This window comes from Engraulis encrasicolus, chromosome 4 (genome assembly GCF_034702125.1).
Source record: "Engraulis encrasicolus isolate BLACKSEA-1 chromosome 4, IST_EnEncr_1.0, whole genome shotgun sequence".
Lineage (NCBI taxonomy): Eukaryota > Metazoa > Chordata > Actinopteri > Clupeiformes > Engraulidae > Engraulis > Engraulis encrasicolus.
In genome coordinates this window covers 56404993-56418239 of record NC_085860.1, presented here as the reverse complement: position 1 = coordinate 56418239, position 13247 = coordinate 56404993, and the positions used below count along the sequence as shown (strand labels likewise).

General features: G+C 43.6%; 1 protein-coding gene across 1 annotated transcript; it reads right to left on the bottom strand.

Moving 5' to 3' along the window:
* Positions 1 to 1552: 1552 nt before the first annotated feature.
* LOC134448151 (uncharacterized) lies at positions 1553 to 7523 on the bottom strand. The gene is made up of 4 exons (XM_063197911.1): positions 6533 to 7523; positions 3924 to 4419; positions 1773 to 1971; positions 1553 to 1599 (listed from the first exon to the last, which is right to left on the bottom strand). The coding sequence occupies exons 1-4, from the start codon at positions 7348 to 7350 to the stop codon at positions 1553 to 1555; spliced, it is 1560 nt and encodes a 519-aa protein (XP_063053981.1). The 5' UTR covers positions 7351 to 7523.
* Positions 7524 to 13247: the final 5724 nt, after the last annotated feature.

Sequence of the window (13247 nt, the reverse complement as noted above, 5' to 3'; positions counted from 1 at the left end):
TGTCTCACACCTCTACACAAGTTTGCGCAGGTCCCCACTTCAGCTCCTCCTCACTGCCTGTCCCCCCACTCCTCACACGTGGTGTGTTAGTAGAGCAAACCGGTGCGAGCTCATCGTCTCGTTCATATTTGTGGCCGACTGCAAATGCGCTGTATTTAATAACACCCACATCGTGACAACAAGTTCTCGCTCACGTGCTTCCGTCAATGTTGATCGACAGCATAGAACTCGTATTCACCTAGTCACAGGTGATCCCACTTGGTTTGGCTAAATTGGTCTCATCTCATTGCAGGTAATTCACCCCACCCCCCAACACCAGGACAAGATTGCAGACAATTAGACAGAGAGGCTTCGTAGAAAGGCATTTTGGATTCATACTCTAAATTCAGTGGAGCCTCAGGGCATAAATGAGGAACACAATATGTCTTGCTCTCTGTAACAAATTGTTCCAGCATCGCGGCTGTGGTCTTGTAATAATTGTAGCTGTGGTTTTATTGACAATGTTCTTTGTGTATTGTTTTTTTTTCACTTTTTTATTTTGTTTTGGGAAGTTGGCAAGCTGTCTAATTGTCTACAATTTTGTCCTGGTGTTGGGGGGTGGGGACAATTACCTGCAATGAGATCAGACCAATTTAGCCAAACCAAGTAGGATCACCTGTGAATGTCAAGTCTTTAAATGTGTGTCTCTCTCTTGCTATGATTTGACTCTGAAGAAGGTGTAGCAACACAGAAACGTTGGTCGCGTGTGTGCACAAAATAAAGTCTTGAAAACTAAGCTGCAGTGTGCTCCAGCTTCTTCCAGTGATGTCTGTCCCACTGTGATGCACCTGGAAGCAGGGTTGCCAGATGGGGCTGATGATTTCCAGCCCAAAAAATGCTCAAAACCAGCCTAGAAGCTCAAAATCCCGCCCAATTCTATTGATTTCTATGGCTAAAATTGGGCGGGTTTTCCTGCTAAATGCAATTTTTACCCGCACACGACCATCCTAAGCAGCCCAATTGGGCGGGAAACAGCCCAATCTGGCAACACTGCCTGCAAGCTGAGGGAGGGATGATTCATAGAGTCCCAAATAACTGGGTGTGGCCTGTGGAACTTGAGCATCACAGTGCATTATGGGGATTGTTGTCACAAATCCACAAGCACTAAAAAGTAATTTTCTGCCTTTTCTTGGCTAATAAGGCACCAAATTAGAAATGTATGTTACTATTCTACTATAAATATGACCCACTTTCAGTAACATATTCATGTCTCCACCGGTGGAATGCCCCTTTAAGCAGGGCTGCAGATTAGCTCTGATCTCCTAAAAGTAGCTAGCACCGCCCATTTGTACTGTGGACGAAGGCATGTGGGAACGTTTTCTGTAGATCAGTGCGTTGTGCATGTCATTTTGACGTCTTCTAGCGACTTTTCAGCAAGCCCATAGCGACTTTCGCTGATTTTCTTTTGGCAACACTGCTCCTTGCTCCAGTCATCGCCACACTGCTTGCAGCAAGTGGAAGGTGCAGAGGAGCAGTGTTGGTCCTGGAAAGGCCTTCCACGCCTCAACTGTTCTTAACAGCGCTCAACCACCTCCTCCTTCCTGCACTGCTCCTCCTCAGCTGCAAAACATTATATTGTGATTAACAGTGATGAGTACAAGGTTATCAGACAGTTACTGGGCAGACGATTTTAATATAGATTGTTGAGTGATGAAAAATGCTGTACCTTTCTGCGCGTAGTACTGCCTTGCAGTAAATGCAGTGGACTGGCTGGCACATGCCATACTCCACACCAAGCAGCTCTTCCTCGTCTGGGTGGCTGTAGCTGTCAGGGTATGGCAAAGGCGCAACAAAGTTCGGCTTCAAGACATGGTCCTTGTCTAAGAGCAGCTCCGCCTGCCGATTCATTGGCTGAATCTTTGTAGCGTCTACACAGCTTGTCTTGCCACCACGACCTCCATCGACACGTAGGGACTCCATCCTGGCATTCCACTGCACAGCGAATGCGATCAGGTACGCCCGAAACGGGGGGCAATCGCTATTCCGACATGCCGCTCTTCCGTCATGCCGCTATTCCGACACTTTTTAGGGGTTAGGGTTAAGGTTAGGGATGTCGGAATAGCGGCATGTAGGAATAGCGGCGGAAGGTGGAAAACATGTCGGTATTCCGACAATAGACATTAACGTCGGAATAGCGACATGTCAGAATAGCGCCACGTAACCGCCTGAAACACATTGCATGTAACACATTTCTGGCGTTAGTATGTAGTTGCCGGACAGAGGTGGACATGAAAATGAAAGTTGCCCTTCTTTAAGCATAATGTTATTTTGTTGTCAAGGTTTTTGTAACCTATTTGTACATAACATACTTGAAAAAACAATTTAATAAATTGTTTAAAGATAAAGAAAAATGAAAGTTGCTGATGTTGTCAGAGTTTTCTTTTCATTACTCACTTGGAATGGCATGATGCCGCATCTGTTTGATGGAATGGCGTTGAAATGTAAAAAACAACACACAAATAAGTTAAATAAATATAAGTTATAAACATTTAAAACGTTTTTAAACAATTTCACAATATTTACATCATTGTGTGTGTGTGTGTCAGTGTGAGTGACAGATAGACAGCCATTGCAACCAACAACATGTCAGTAATGTGTCGTTCACGAACGAACCGTTCGTTTTGAACGAGTCTTTGAAGTGAACGAAGCGAACTAGTTCCCCGCCTCTCGTTCACTTCGTTCGTTGGTGAATCACCGGTCTGTCACTAGTCAGTCAGACAGTAGCAGAAGTGGTCATCCAATGAGCATTTTAATCTGCGCAAAGGGGCACCACTTTATCTCTTAATGTGATATCTTAATATTACCAGAGTTTTTACACATACCGGGTATTTAGTTCATAATTTAGAAGAGCGCAGCAGTTCACATAGTCCACAGTTCACAGCTCTGAACGAGCTGAGCTCTCGTTCCTGAACGAGGAGCCAGTGAACTGCAGCCAATGGTTTCCATGACCACGAATACACAACTTAACGTGGCAGAGACAAAGGCATTTCTAGTTGGAAATGCCACTTGTAAATGATATTTTATTCTTTTTTTAATGGGTGATACTGTTCAGTACATAAAATTAATCTGCAAAATAGGTTTCAGGTGATATGTTTAGACACGAGGAGCACCTTAGATCTACACAGCACAGCGAGAACGAACTGTATTGAGCCCGCGAACGAGAGACCAGCCTGGGCGCATAGCAACAGTCTCCATGACCACGAATAAACAACTTAACGTGGCAGAGACGAAGGCATACTTTTTGGTTAAAAACAGCTTGTAATTGGGCTTTTTTAAATGTGTGCTGCTGTTAAATAAATAATATAACTAGGCAAAATGAGTTAAGTTGATATGTTTGGACATGAGAAGCACACAGGCAAAGTATGAATGCCCCCCTCCTCCTCTCGTTCACTGAACTAGTTCCCTCGTCATTCACCCCTTGCTCTCCTGCATTGTGGCATTACGTAATCAAAATGAACGACTGAACGAACTGTGAACGAACGAATTCCTCAGCAGAACTGAACGAAGAGAACGAACTGGCGCGAAAGAATCGCCATGCCCTTCACTACAACATGTTTAGAGGGAGGTTCTCTTCTTCTCGAGTTCCCCATCAACCACAGTTTTAAATTGTTCATAACTGTTATATGTTACACACAGGCACAATACTGTAAGTACCATACACTATATTACAGTGTCATACAGTACAGCACCCAATGTACTGTGCACTCATAGTGCAAAGGCACATTTTAAAACAATTTCACAGTATTTACATCATTCTTTGTGTGTGTGTGTCAGCGTGTATGTGTCTGTCAGTGTGTGTGTGTGTGTGTGTGTGCGTGCGCATGTGTGTGTGTGTGTGCCTGTGTGTGTGTCAGTGTGAGTGACAGACAGACAGTCATTGCAACCCACATCAGTTTTAGAGGGTGGCTCTCCTCTTCTCCAGCTCCTGGTCCACCACTGTTTTTAAAGTGTTCATAGCTGTTGTACGTTACACCTTCGAAGCCAGGTGTGGTGGACATATTGGTGGAGGGGCAAAAGGTGAATATCTTCTGGCTGCTTCCAGCCACCTTGTCTTTGGAAGGGGTGTATTTCTTGCGCTGACCCCCACACTGCGGCACCTTGCAAGCCCCATATGGCTTACTGGACTTGTTGGGCATCACAGGTTTCACAGCGGGAGGACGGGGTGGGAGGACAGGGAGGAAGACAGGGTTGGCGGATGGCAGCAACCTCACTGACGGAGCCTGTGGTTGGCTTGGCAGCACCAGGAGGACAGGTGCTTTTGCCACGGCAGATGGCACGTAGGATGCAGTGGCAAGCGTGGGCTGGATAGTGCGGTGTGAAGGCCCTGGTTGACTGTCTGGCTGTGGCTCTGGCTGCAGCTGTGGCTCTTCAAAGTCCAACCTGTAAAAAATAGAAGAAAACACACACACGCACACACACACACAAGCACAATACTGTGAGTATCATATCACTGATTCTTGAGAAAGTGGCTAAAACAGGTTGTAATGTTGACAGAAAAAAACAAAGTGAATTACAAAATTATATGGTATATCCTTGTAGACTAAGGTCTTGGCTTTTCAGAAATGCACAAGGCCAATCTCCCCATTATGTATTTTTTTCAGAAATCAGGCTTTTCTCCGACCATAGCTTGTTTTTTGTCAACACCGTCAGACACAATTAAAAGTTATTAAAATTGTATTGATTTGGTTGCATATGTATCTGGAGTTTTTAAGTGATTATGTGTATTTTTTGGTTCACACATATGCCTTTAAATGTTGAAAATTCACTTTTGTTCTATTTTAATACTGTTTCATGTGTTCTAATTTTAAAATATGTACCGTAAAACGATGCTTACTTAACGCCTAAATACAACAAACAATTTTTTGTAATTTCACAAATATTCGTGTAGGCTTAAATTGGCTATTACTTTGATATTTCAACAACTCCTAAGGAAAATGTTGTAAGCACATTCCTTTAAAATGTCCAAAACTCCTTCTTACGGTGGTGACTTAAGAACTGACGGTGGTGACAGTAATCTGAGAGTGGTGAAAGTGGCCTAATTAGTACCTGCATTTAGCAAAATAAATAGCCCTCTCAAGTCAATGGCATCTTGCATAAACACTTTATTTTTGTGTGTGCACAGTATGAGCATGTCTTTTTACTTCATTAGTTAGATTATCTAGGAAGTAAGCCACTGGTTGTTGAAAATGTGGTAAAAACAGCTTTTAAGTTGTTCAAATCCAAATAGAGGTGTATTATCATAGATGTAGGTCTTGGCTGTGCAGTGAATGCATTGGCCAAGCTCCCCATGTTTAACATTTTTCATAAAATGGGCTCTTTCTTGTTTTGTCAACAGCGGCAGACAGAATTAGAAGTAAAAACACATGTTTACTGTATTAAAGTGAATTACTTTAAACAATTCAACATAACTGTAGATACTTATTGTATGCATATTCTTAAAACATGTCAAAAACACGTAAAATATGTGTTTTTTGGTGAACTCCATCAGATGTCACCACCGTCAGGTTTTCTGACAAAAAAACCTCCAAATGCACCTCAGTGGCGGCTAGAGTATCATTTTGGATCACAATTATTACTAACATGCCTAGTAATGTTTCATTAACCAGCACAATTTAGTAAAATATGGAACAACATGATGAGCAGAACAAAATCTGACGGTGGTGACATCTGACGGTGTGAGACAAAATACCCCACTCTTTTATATATTATGCATTGTTTGTTCACATTAGCCATTTCATTTTCGCTCTGTTTCTTGGGTGCTTCATACCTTTTCTGAAAAAAATTATATTTATTAACATTAATGTAATACAATACTATTAAAACCCCCGACGGTGTTGACAGTTTATGGTTGGGACAGTACCAGTGTCCAAACAAATAAACAAATTGAGGACAAAATAATAAACTTACAGGAGCTTCAGTGATGGTGAAGTAGGCAGTAGAGCTGAAGGTTTGAAAAGGGGTCCTCAGTAATGAAAATTACCTTGTGCATACCTGATTTTATTGTCTTTTAGAAAAAATCTGACGGTGGTGACCAATATGCTGGACACATTTTGAGCAATCAGTTAATAATAGTAAATATTGTTTTACATCCACTATGTGCACATCTGTAGAACCACTTTAATATGGTCTTCCACATCATGGTGATATTGTTCAATTCTGTTAGTGATTTTTGTATTTTAAGTCAATTGAAATGATGATGTCAGTCCTTGGGACAGGCGTTTTTACAGGGTGTGGACAGGTTTATAGCCATGAAAAGTAATAAAATTACACTTAAATATTTCAAACAACTGTGTATTCGTGTGACAGACCCCTTGGCCATTACCTGGGTTCATTTTGTTTGTGAAAATTTAGTTGATTTTCAACAGAATTAATATTTTACTGCAGGGACATGTTTTTGCCAAACTTTCAAGAATCAGTGATATATTATAATACAGTGCAATTCAGTACAGCTCTCCACAAAAAAATAAACGGATAATGTGAGTGAAGAGCTTACCTCCGCTTTTCGCCACGCCTTTTGCCAGCGACATGGTGAGGCTCCTGGAACTGCACCTGAGGCCTGTCTGGTGGTGGCAGTGACGACGGCAGGGCAGGGGCATCAGGCATTGGTTGGCCTGACAGGACATCCCGATGAGTTTTCACTCTTGGCCTGACCGTTGCCCTGAAGTTGGCCATCTTCTCCTCCCTCCTGAAAAAGTTACTGATGGACTTGGCCTTTATGTTGGGCAGCGGGATGGCGAGGCTGCCCAGGACCGTGTCGTCCCTCACTCTGTCGGCGATCCTCTTGTACTGGCCTTTGATGGACGAGGTCAGCTTGCTGGGAGACGAGTGGAATTTGCTGCAGGTGGGATGGTGCTGCAGCATCTTAATCAGGAGGTACAGAAGGCGGCTCTCCTCGGTCACCTGCGCTGCTTGGGGGTACCTCATCCAGCCAAACTTGGTCTTCTGGGCCGCGCTGGTCTCTGGCGTGTCGGCTCCGAGGCAACGGCCAAAGAGGGTGTAGCCCCACCTGGACTCGTACTTCTTGGCGAAGTTGGCGCCAGAGCGGTCGTGGTCGTGGAGAGCGGCAGCAGCCGTGGCGATTTGCTGCCTCAGCGCGGCGGGCACGAGGTGGTGGTGGTCGTCGCTGTCATCTGCCAGCTGGAGGAGAAGCGACGCATGGGCCTCCACTTCCTCTATCCCAGGCAGATGGAGATGGCGTTGGCTGGCCAGGACATCCTGCAAAGCGGGGTCGTCCTCTTCCTCCACCTGCTCGGCCTGAGTGAGGACCACGTGCTTCTCACAGACGTGGTCTATGGGGTCCTCCTCCGACATGCCTCCGACACCTTCGTCAGCCTGCTCGTCCTCCTCTTCCTCGTCCCTCTCCTCAGCAGCAGACTCCCCTTTCCCCTCCTCCTCGTCCTTCCTGCACTGCTCCTCCTCAGCTGAAAAACATTACATTGTGTTGAGTTACATTGTGATTAGTAGTGACGAGCAGCAGACAGTTAGCGGGCAGGTGATTTTCGTATATATTGTTGTGTGATGAAAAATGCTGTACCTTTCTGCGCGTAGTAGTGCCTCGCAGTGAAAGCGGTGGACTGGCACATGGCATACTCCACGCCAAGCAGCTCCTCCTCGTCCGGGTGGTTGTAGTCGTCAGGGTACGGCAGAGGCGCAGCGAAATTAGTCTCAAAGACGTGCTCCTTGCCAAAGAGCAGCTCCGCCTGGCGATTCATTCGCTGGATCCTTGCAGCGTCCACACAACTCGTCTGACGACCACGACCTCAGTCGACGCGAAGGGACTCCATCCTGGCGTTCCACTGGACGGCGAAGGCGATCAGGTACACCTGAAACACATTGCATGTAACACATTTCTGGCGTTATTGTAGTTGAAAATGAAAGTTGCCCTTCTTTAAGCATAATGTTGTCTATTTGTACATAACATTTTTGATAAAAACTAATAAACAAAGACTTGAAAATGAAAATTGACGATGTTGACAAAGCGTTTTGTTTTCATTACTCACTTGAAATGGCATGATGCCGCATCTGTTAGATGGTATGGCGTGGACTAGATGCGAGTGCAGCCCTTCCAAGGAATTGCTGCCACGCCGGCACCTGTACCTCTGCAGCTTCACGCCATTCAGTGTCACCGTCCTCACTGCCACGTACAGTGGAACACCAGGGGGGTCCTGCAACACACAACACAGTACGAGGTTCAGGATTACTCTGGCCCATCCAATCTAATCTAAATGTGTCTATACATGGCCATACTTGTATCTGTCTTGACCCATTCACAAATGAACTTGCCTGCATGCATCCGAGGTGTTTGCTCGCTGTCGCCCAATGCGCATCCACGGCGTCTGCGGACTTGAACAGGGGGATGCCGTCGATGTCGAGGCCTGCTGGTCCCTTGAACTCATCAAGGATGGAGTCCACGGTCGCAGCAGTCTCCTGTAACGCACAGGTGGGAAAGGTATAATTAGAAATGTTATTCATATAACACAGCTTTATTACACATGATGCGTTTCTATTACAAACTTATTACAAATAGTTACCTCAACACCCCTCGTGATGCGCCTCACGTAGCTCTTGATCTGCGACGGCTTGAGGAAGGCGAGCATCTGCTGGTCCGTGTGGTTGGCGTACAGTTGCTCGTTGCCCTTCCGCACCGCCTGGACCAAGAGCAACATGTCCCCCCTGTTGTAGGCCAACACCGCCCCCGCCATGGCACTCATGAACACGCCGTACTTGGCGTGGCTCTGCTTTATAACGACGGCATCCCAGCGGTGCAGCCAGTGCCTGATGTCGAGGCGGACCACAGTACCCCTCTTCACCCAGTCACTGAAGAGGGTCTCCAGGAACGATGAGCCACTGTCACTGAAATGACATGGAAAAAAAATAGCATGCATCTACAAAGTATCTATGCAATAGTGTTTCACTAAAATAACTTGTCATGTGCTATTATAATTACCTGAATTAATTATTTTAAATTCATTACATTGTGATGAAATATCATTACGCTATGATGGAATGAATGAAATTAAAATGTACCGGCAGCAGTTGTTGTCGGCGTAGATGACTCTCGGGGCTGGAGCGTTGGCACGCTCGAAGCGAGCCACAAGACCCCTGGCCATGCGTGCATAGCAGCCCTCGGACTCAGCTGCCACCACCACCGTCGTCAGGAACTGACCCCACTCGTTCAGGACGCTGGTGAGGTACTGCATCGTGCCCTGGCCCTCCCCGTAGATCTTCTTCAGGATCTGTCATAAAACAGACCAAATCAAAACATACACATCATTACATTACATTAATGTCACTAGTTGAGACACATCTGTATTTTTTTTACCATAACATGATGGCTGCGTGCATACCTTTCTTGTGCCGTCTATGCAGAGGATTTCTCCAGTCATGCTGAGGATCTCGCTGCGGTACACTGGCATCTTCTCCATCTCCATGATGAGGTGTGCTCGCCTCAGCACCCGGGCAGATGGAAGAGGAGACTGGGGAATGGGAGGGGTGTACGTCCCTGCAGGCTTGGCGAAGGCGAGGATGCCCTTCTGCGAGGAGGATGAGGCTGCCGTCGACGAAGAGCCAGCTGTGTGCGCGTCGTACAGGAGAGTCAGGTACAGGTCACGCCGCTCGATGTACCACTCGTCGTGGCCCTGTTTCAGCAGCCGCTGCACCTTGCTCATCGACACGGCGTTGAGGCGGTCGCTCAGCAGAGTCACCACTCCTCTGTCGATAAAAAATTACCCTTTTTACACAGTTAGTGTAAAACACTTAAATATGGAATTGTTATGTAAAAAACAGGTAATAAGCAGAGCCATTTTCAAATGCAATGAAAATATTTTATTGACACCACAGGAATGAAACGTGAAATCAAACATGACGTGAAGGATCCCAAATTCTTGATGCAAAAGGTAACAGGTAACAGGTAGAAACAAGCATATGAACATTTTGTATGATCACATAAATTACACTACAACATGTATGAAATGTAAAAACAACACAAAAATAAGTTAAATAAATATATACGTTATAAACATTTTAAACGGTTTTAAACAATTTCACAGTATTTACATCATTGTGTGTGTGTGTGTGTGTGTGTGTGTGTGTGTGTGTGTGTGCGCGCGTGTGTGTGTGTGTCAGTAGAGCACACAATGTGCTGTGTGATCATAAGGAAAATATACATTTTAAAACAATTCTACAGTATTTATATCGTGTGTGTGTGGGTGTGTGTGTATCAGTATGGTGTGTATGTGTGTCAGTATGTGTGTGTGTGTGTGAGAGAGAGAGAGTATGGTGTGTGTGTGTGTGTGTGTGTCAGTGTGAGTGACAACCGGTTTAGAGGGTTAGAGGGTGGCACAGCGGGAGGACGGGGTGGGAGGACAGGGAGGAAGACTGGGTTGGTGGATGGCAGCAACCTCACTGATGGAGCCTGTGGTTGTGTTTGTGTTTGTGTGTGTGTGTGTGTGTGTGTGAGAGAGAGAGAGAGAGAGAGAGAGAGAGAGAGAGAAGGAGATGAAGCGGGAGGAGATAAAGTGTGAGCGGAAGAGAGAAAAGGAGTGGAGGGGAGGACAGACGGAGAGGGAGATGGGATTCGGAGGATGGTGGTGGAGGGGGAATGGAGAGGTGAGGTGGAGTGGTTGAAACATGTGTTGACATTAAGTCAAGGAAATGGCAAAATATAAATGTTCGAAATTGAAATGTACTGATATATCAAACATTTTGACTAAAATACACGTTAGTATGAAAATAATATGAATGCTATATTTTTGTAATACATTGTTATTCATATTATATTTTTTATATTATATTCATTCTATATTATATTTTATTTTCAAGTCTAAATCTACTTTTGTGAAAGGTGTTCAAAACAATACAATCCAATCTTTGTTTTTTTTTCAGGATGCTTTTATGTTAAATTAAGTTCAATTGCCCATCATGTTGTGGTTGTGTAGGCCTTCCTCATCTTCCTTGTCTTTCCTTCTTTTATTTTATTTTTCTTTACAGTAATTATTGTTACTTTTTAGATGTTTTTATTCTGATGTAAGCGCTGTTGTAACTATATTAACAACCAGCAGAGGGAGACAGACATCCATGACTAAGTAGCATACAGTCCTCATAAAACTAAAAGTATGCACATGCCACCTCTCTGAGGCCAGGTGCTGGACAAAGGCACGTCTGATAGTGGGAAAAAAGTAGAAGTCCGCACACTGGGGCTCCGGTTTGAAAATGTATTGAGGTCATACAACGTTTCGACCCAACAGGGTATTCATCAGGCATGTAAGTAGCATGCAGTCACACAGGTGCCTTTTTCCAACTAAAACACAGTTGAAATTTTAATAAATAATAAAATCAAAAACAAAAGTAAATTCAATCCTCTTTGTCCAAACCCCTCTATTCAAACATTTTGCAGAATGGTTGAGGGCGAAATCTTGGAGAACTATAAACACAATGCCCATTACTCAAACATCAGCCCAGATGAAAAGTCAGCTATTACAGAACTCTCTAAGGACACTAACATAATTATCAAGGCCGCGGACAAGGGCGGAGCTATTGTGGTGCAAAATATGGCTGATTATAAAAAAGAGGCCTATCGCCAACTTGATGATGGTGAATTCTACAGAAGACTAAGTGGCAATCCAACTAAAGAATTTCAGAGAAGAATCATAGATATTACAGATAATGCCTTGAGAATGCACTGGATATCTAAAAATGAACATTCCTTTCTGAACTGTAAACATCCTGTGACTCCTGTATTTTATATGTTACCTAAAATCCACAAAAGTTTTGTCAATCCTAAGGGAAGGCCTATCGTGGCTAGCAATGACTCACTTTTAGAGCCATTATCTAATTTTGTGGATCACTTCATCAAGCCATATGTCTGCCAACTTCCATCATATGTCAAGGATTCTACTGATGTTATTAATAAGATCTCAGAGATCACAGACTTACCTGCTGACATACTGTTAGTTACCTTAGATGTTGAGAGCCTCTATACAAATATATCACATGACCGGGGACTAGATACCTTAGGCTTCTATCTCCAGGATCGTACGGATGTCCCACCTAGTCACTTTATCATTGAGCTGGCCTCCATGGTTCTGAAGCTAAACTACTTCTCATTTATAGGGGAATTCTACTTACAGCTGAAAGGAACCTCTATGGGCTCCACTTTTGCTCCTGATTACGCCAACTTATATGTGGGGTATTTTGAACACAAATTTGTCTTTAACTCTGATATGAACCCTTTTAGTCAAAAAATTCTTAAATGGTATCGTTACCTGGATGATGTTTTCTGTTTGTTTCAAGGAACAAGTGAAGAACTGTTAGCATTTGGTACATATCTAAATGGTTGTAACTCTGACTTAAAATTTACTCTAGAATATGACCAATCACGTGTATCTTTCTTGGATATGTGGATTATACTAGATAAGGGGAGTCTAACTACTACCTTATATAAGAAAGAAACTGATCGCAACACTTTTCTCTTGGCCACCAGCGCACACCCAAGAGCTTTAAAAAATGGACTACCTAAAAGCCAATTTTATAGGTTAAGAAGACTCTGCCACACTGACAATGACTTCATTGAGAAGGCAGTAGAAATGAAGCAGCGGTTCCTTGAACGGGGCTATACAGCTCAATGTTTGGATACTGCATATCAGAATGCTTTTTCCAAGTCCAGAGCTGACCTCCTGAAAAAAAGTGTAAAAAAAGATAAACGTTTTTCAGTGTCCTGCATTACCACCTACACTCCCCAGGCCCACATTATCAAAAAAACTGTTGAGAAACACTGGCATATTCTAACCACAGATCCGGCCCTGTCTGAACTTTTCCAGGACCCTCCTCTCTTTGCAGTGTTAATTTTGTCATCCATTTTTTTATTTAGTCTTAGTCTTGTGTCAAAGTCCATTCTTAGTCTTCGTCGCTTTTAGTCTTTCAAAAATCATTTTTGTTTAGTTATTATTTAGTCGACTAAAATTCCTCAACATTTTTGTCTAGTTTTAGTCTTTCACAAATAATTTTTGTTTAGTCATTATTTAGTCGACTAAAAGTCCTCAACATTTTTGTCTAGTTTTAGTCTTAATTTTAGTCTTTAGTTTAAGTCACAATACAATAAAACACAAGGCCTTTAGTAATGCACTGAGACTTGGTTATTGCCATTCTGGTAAAGCAGTCAATAGTGCATACAAATGTGAATATGTCGCTGGTGCTACGTATTCGTAAAG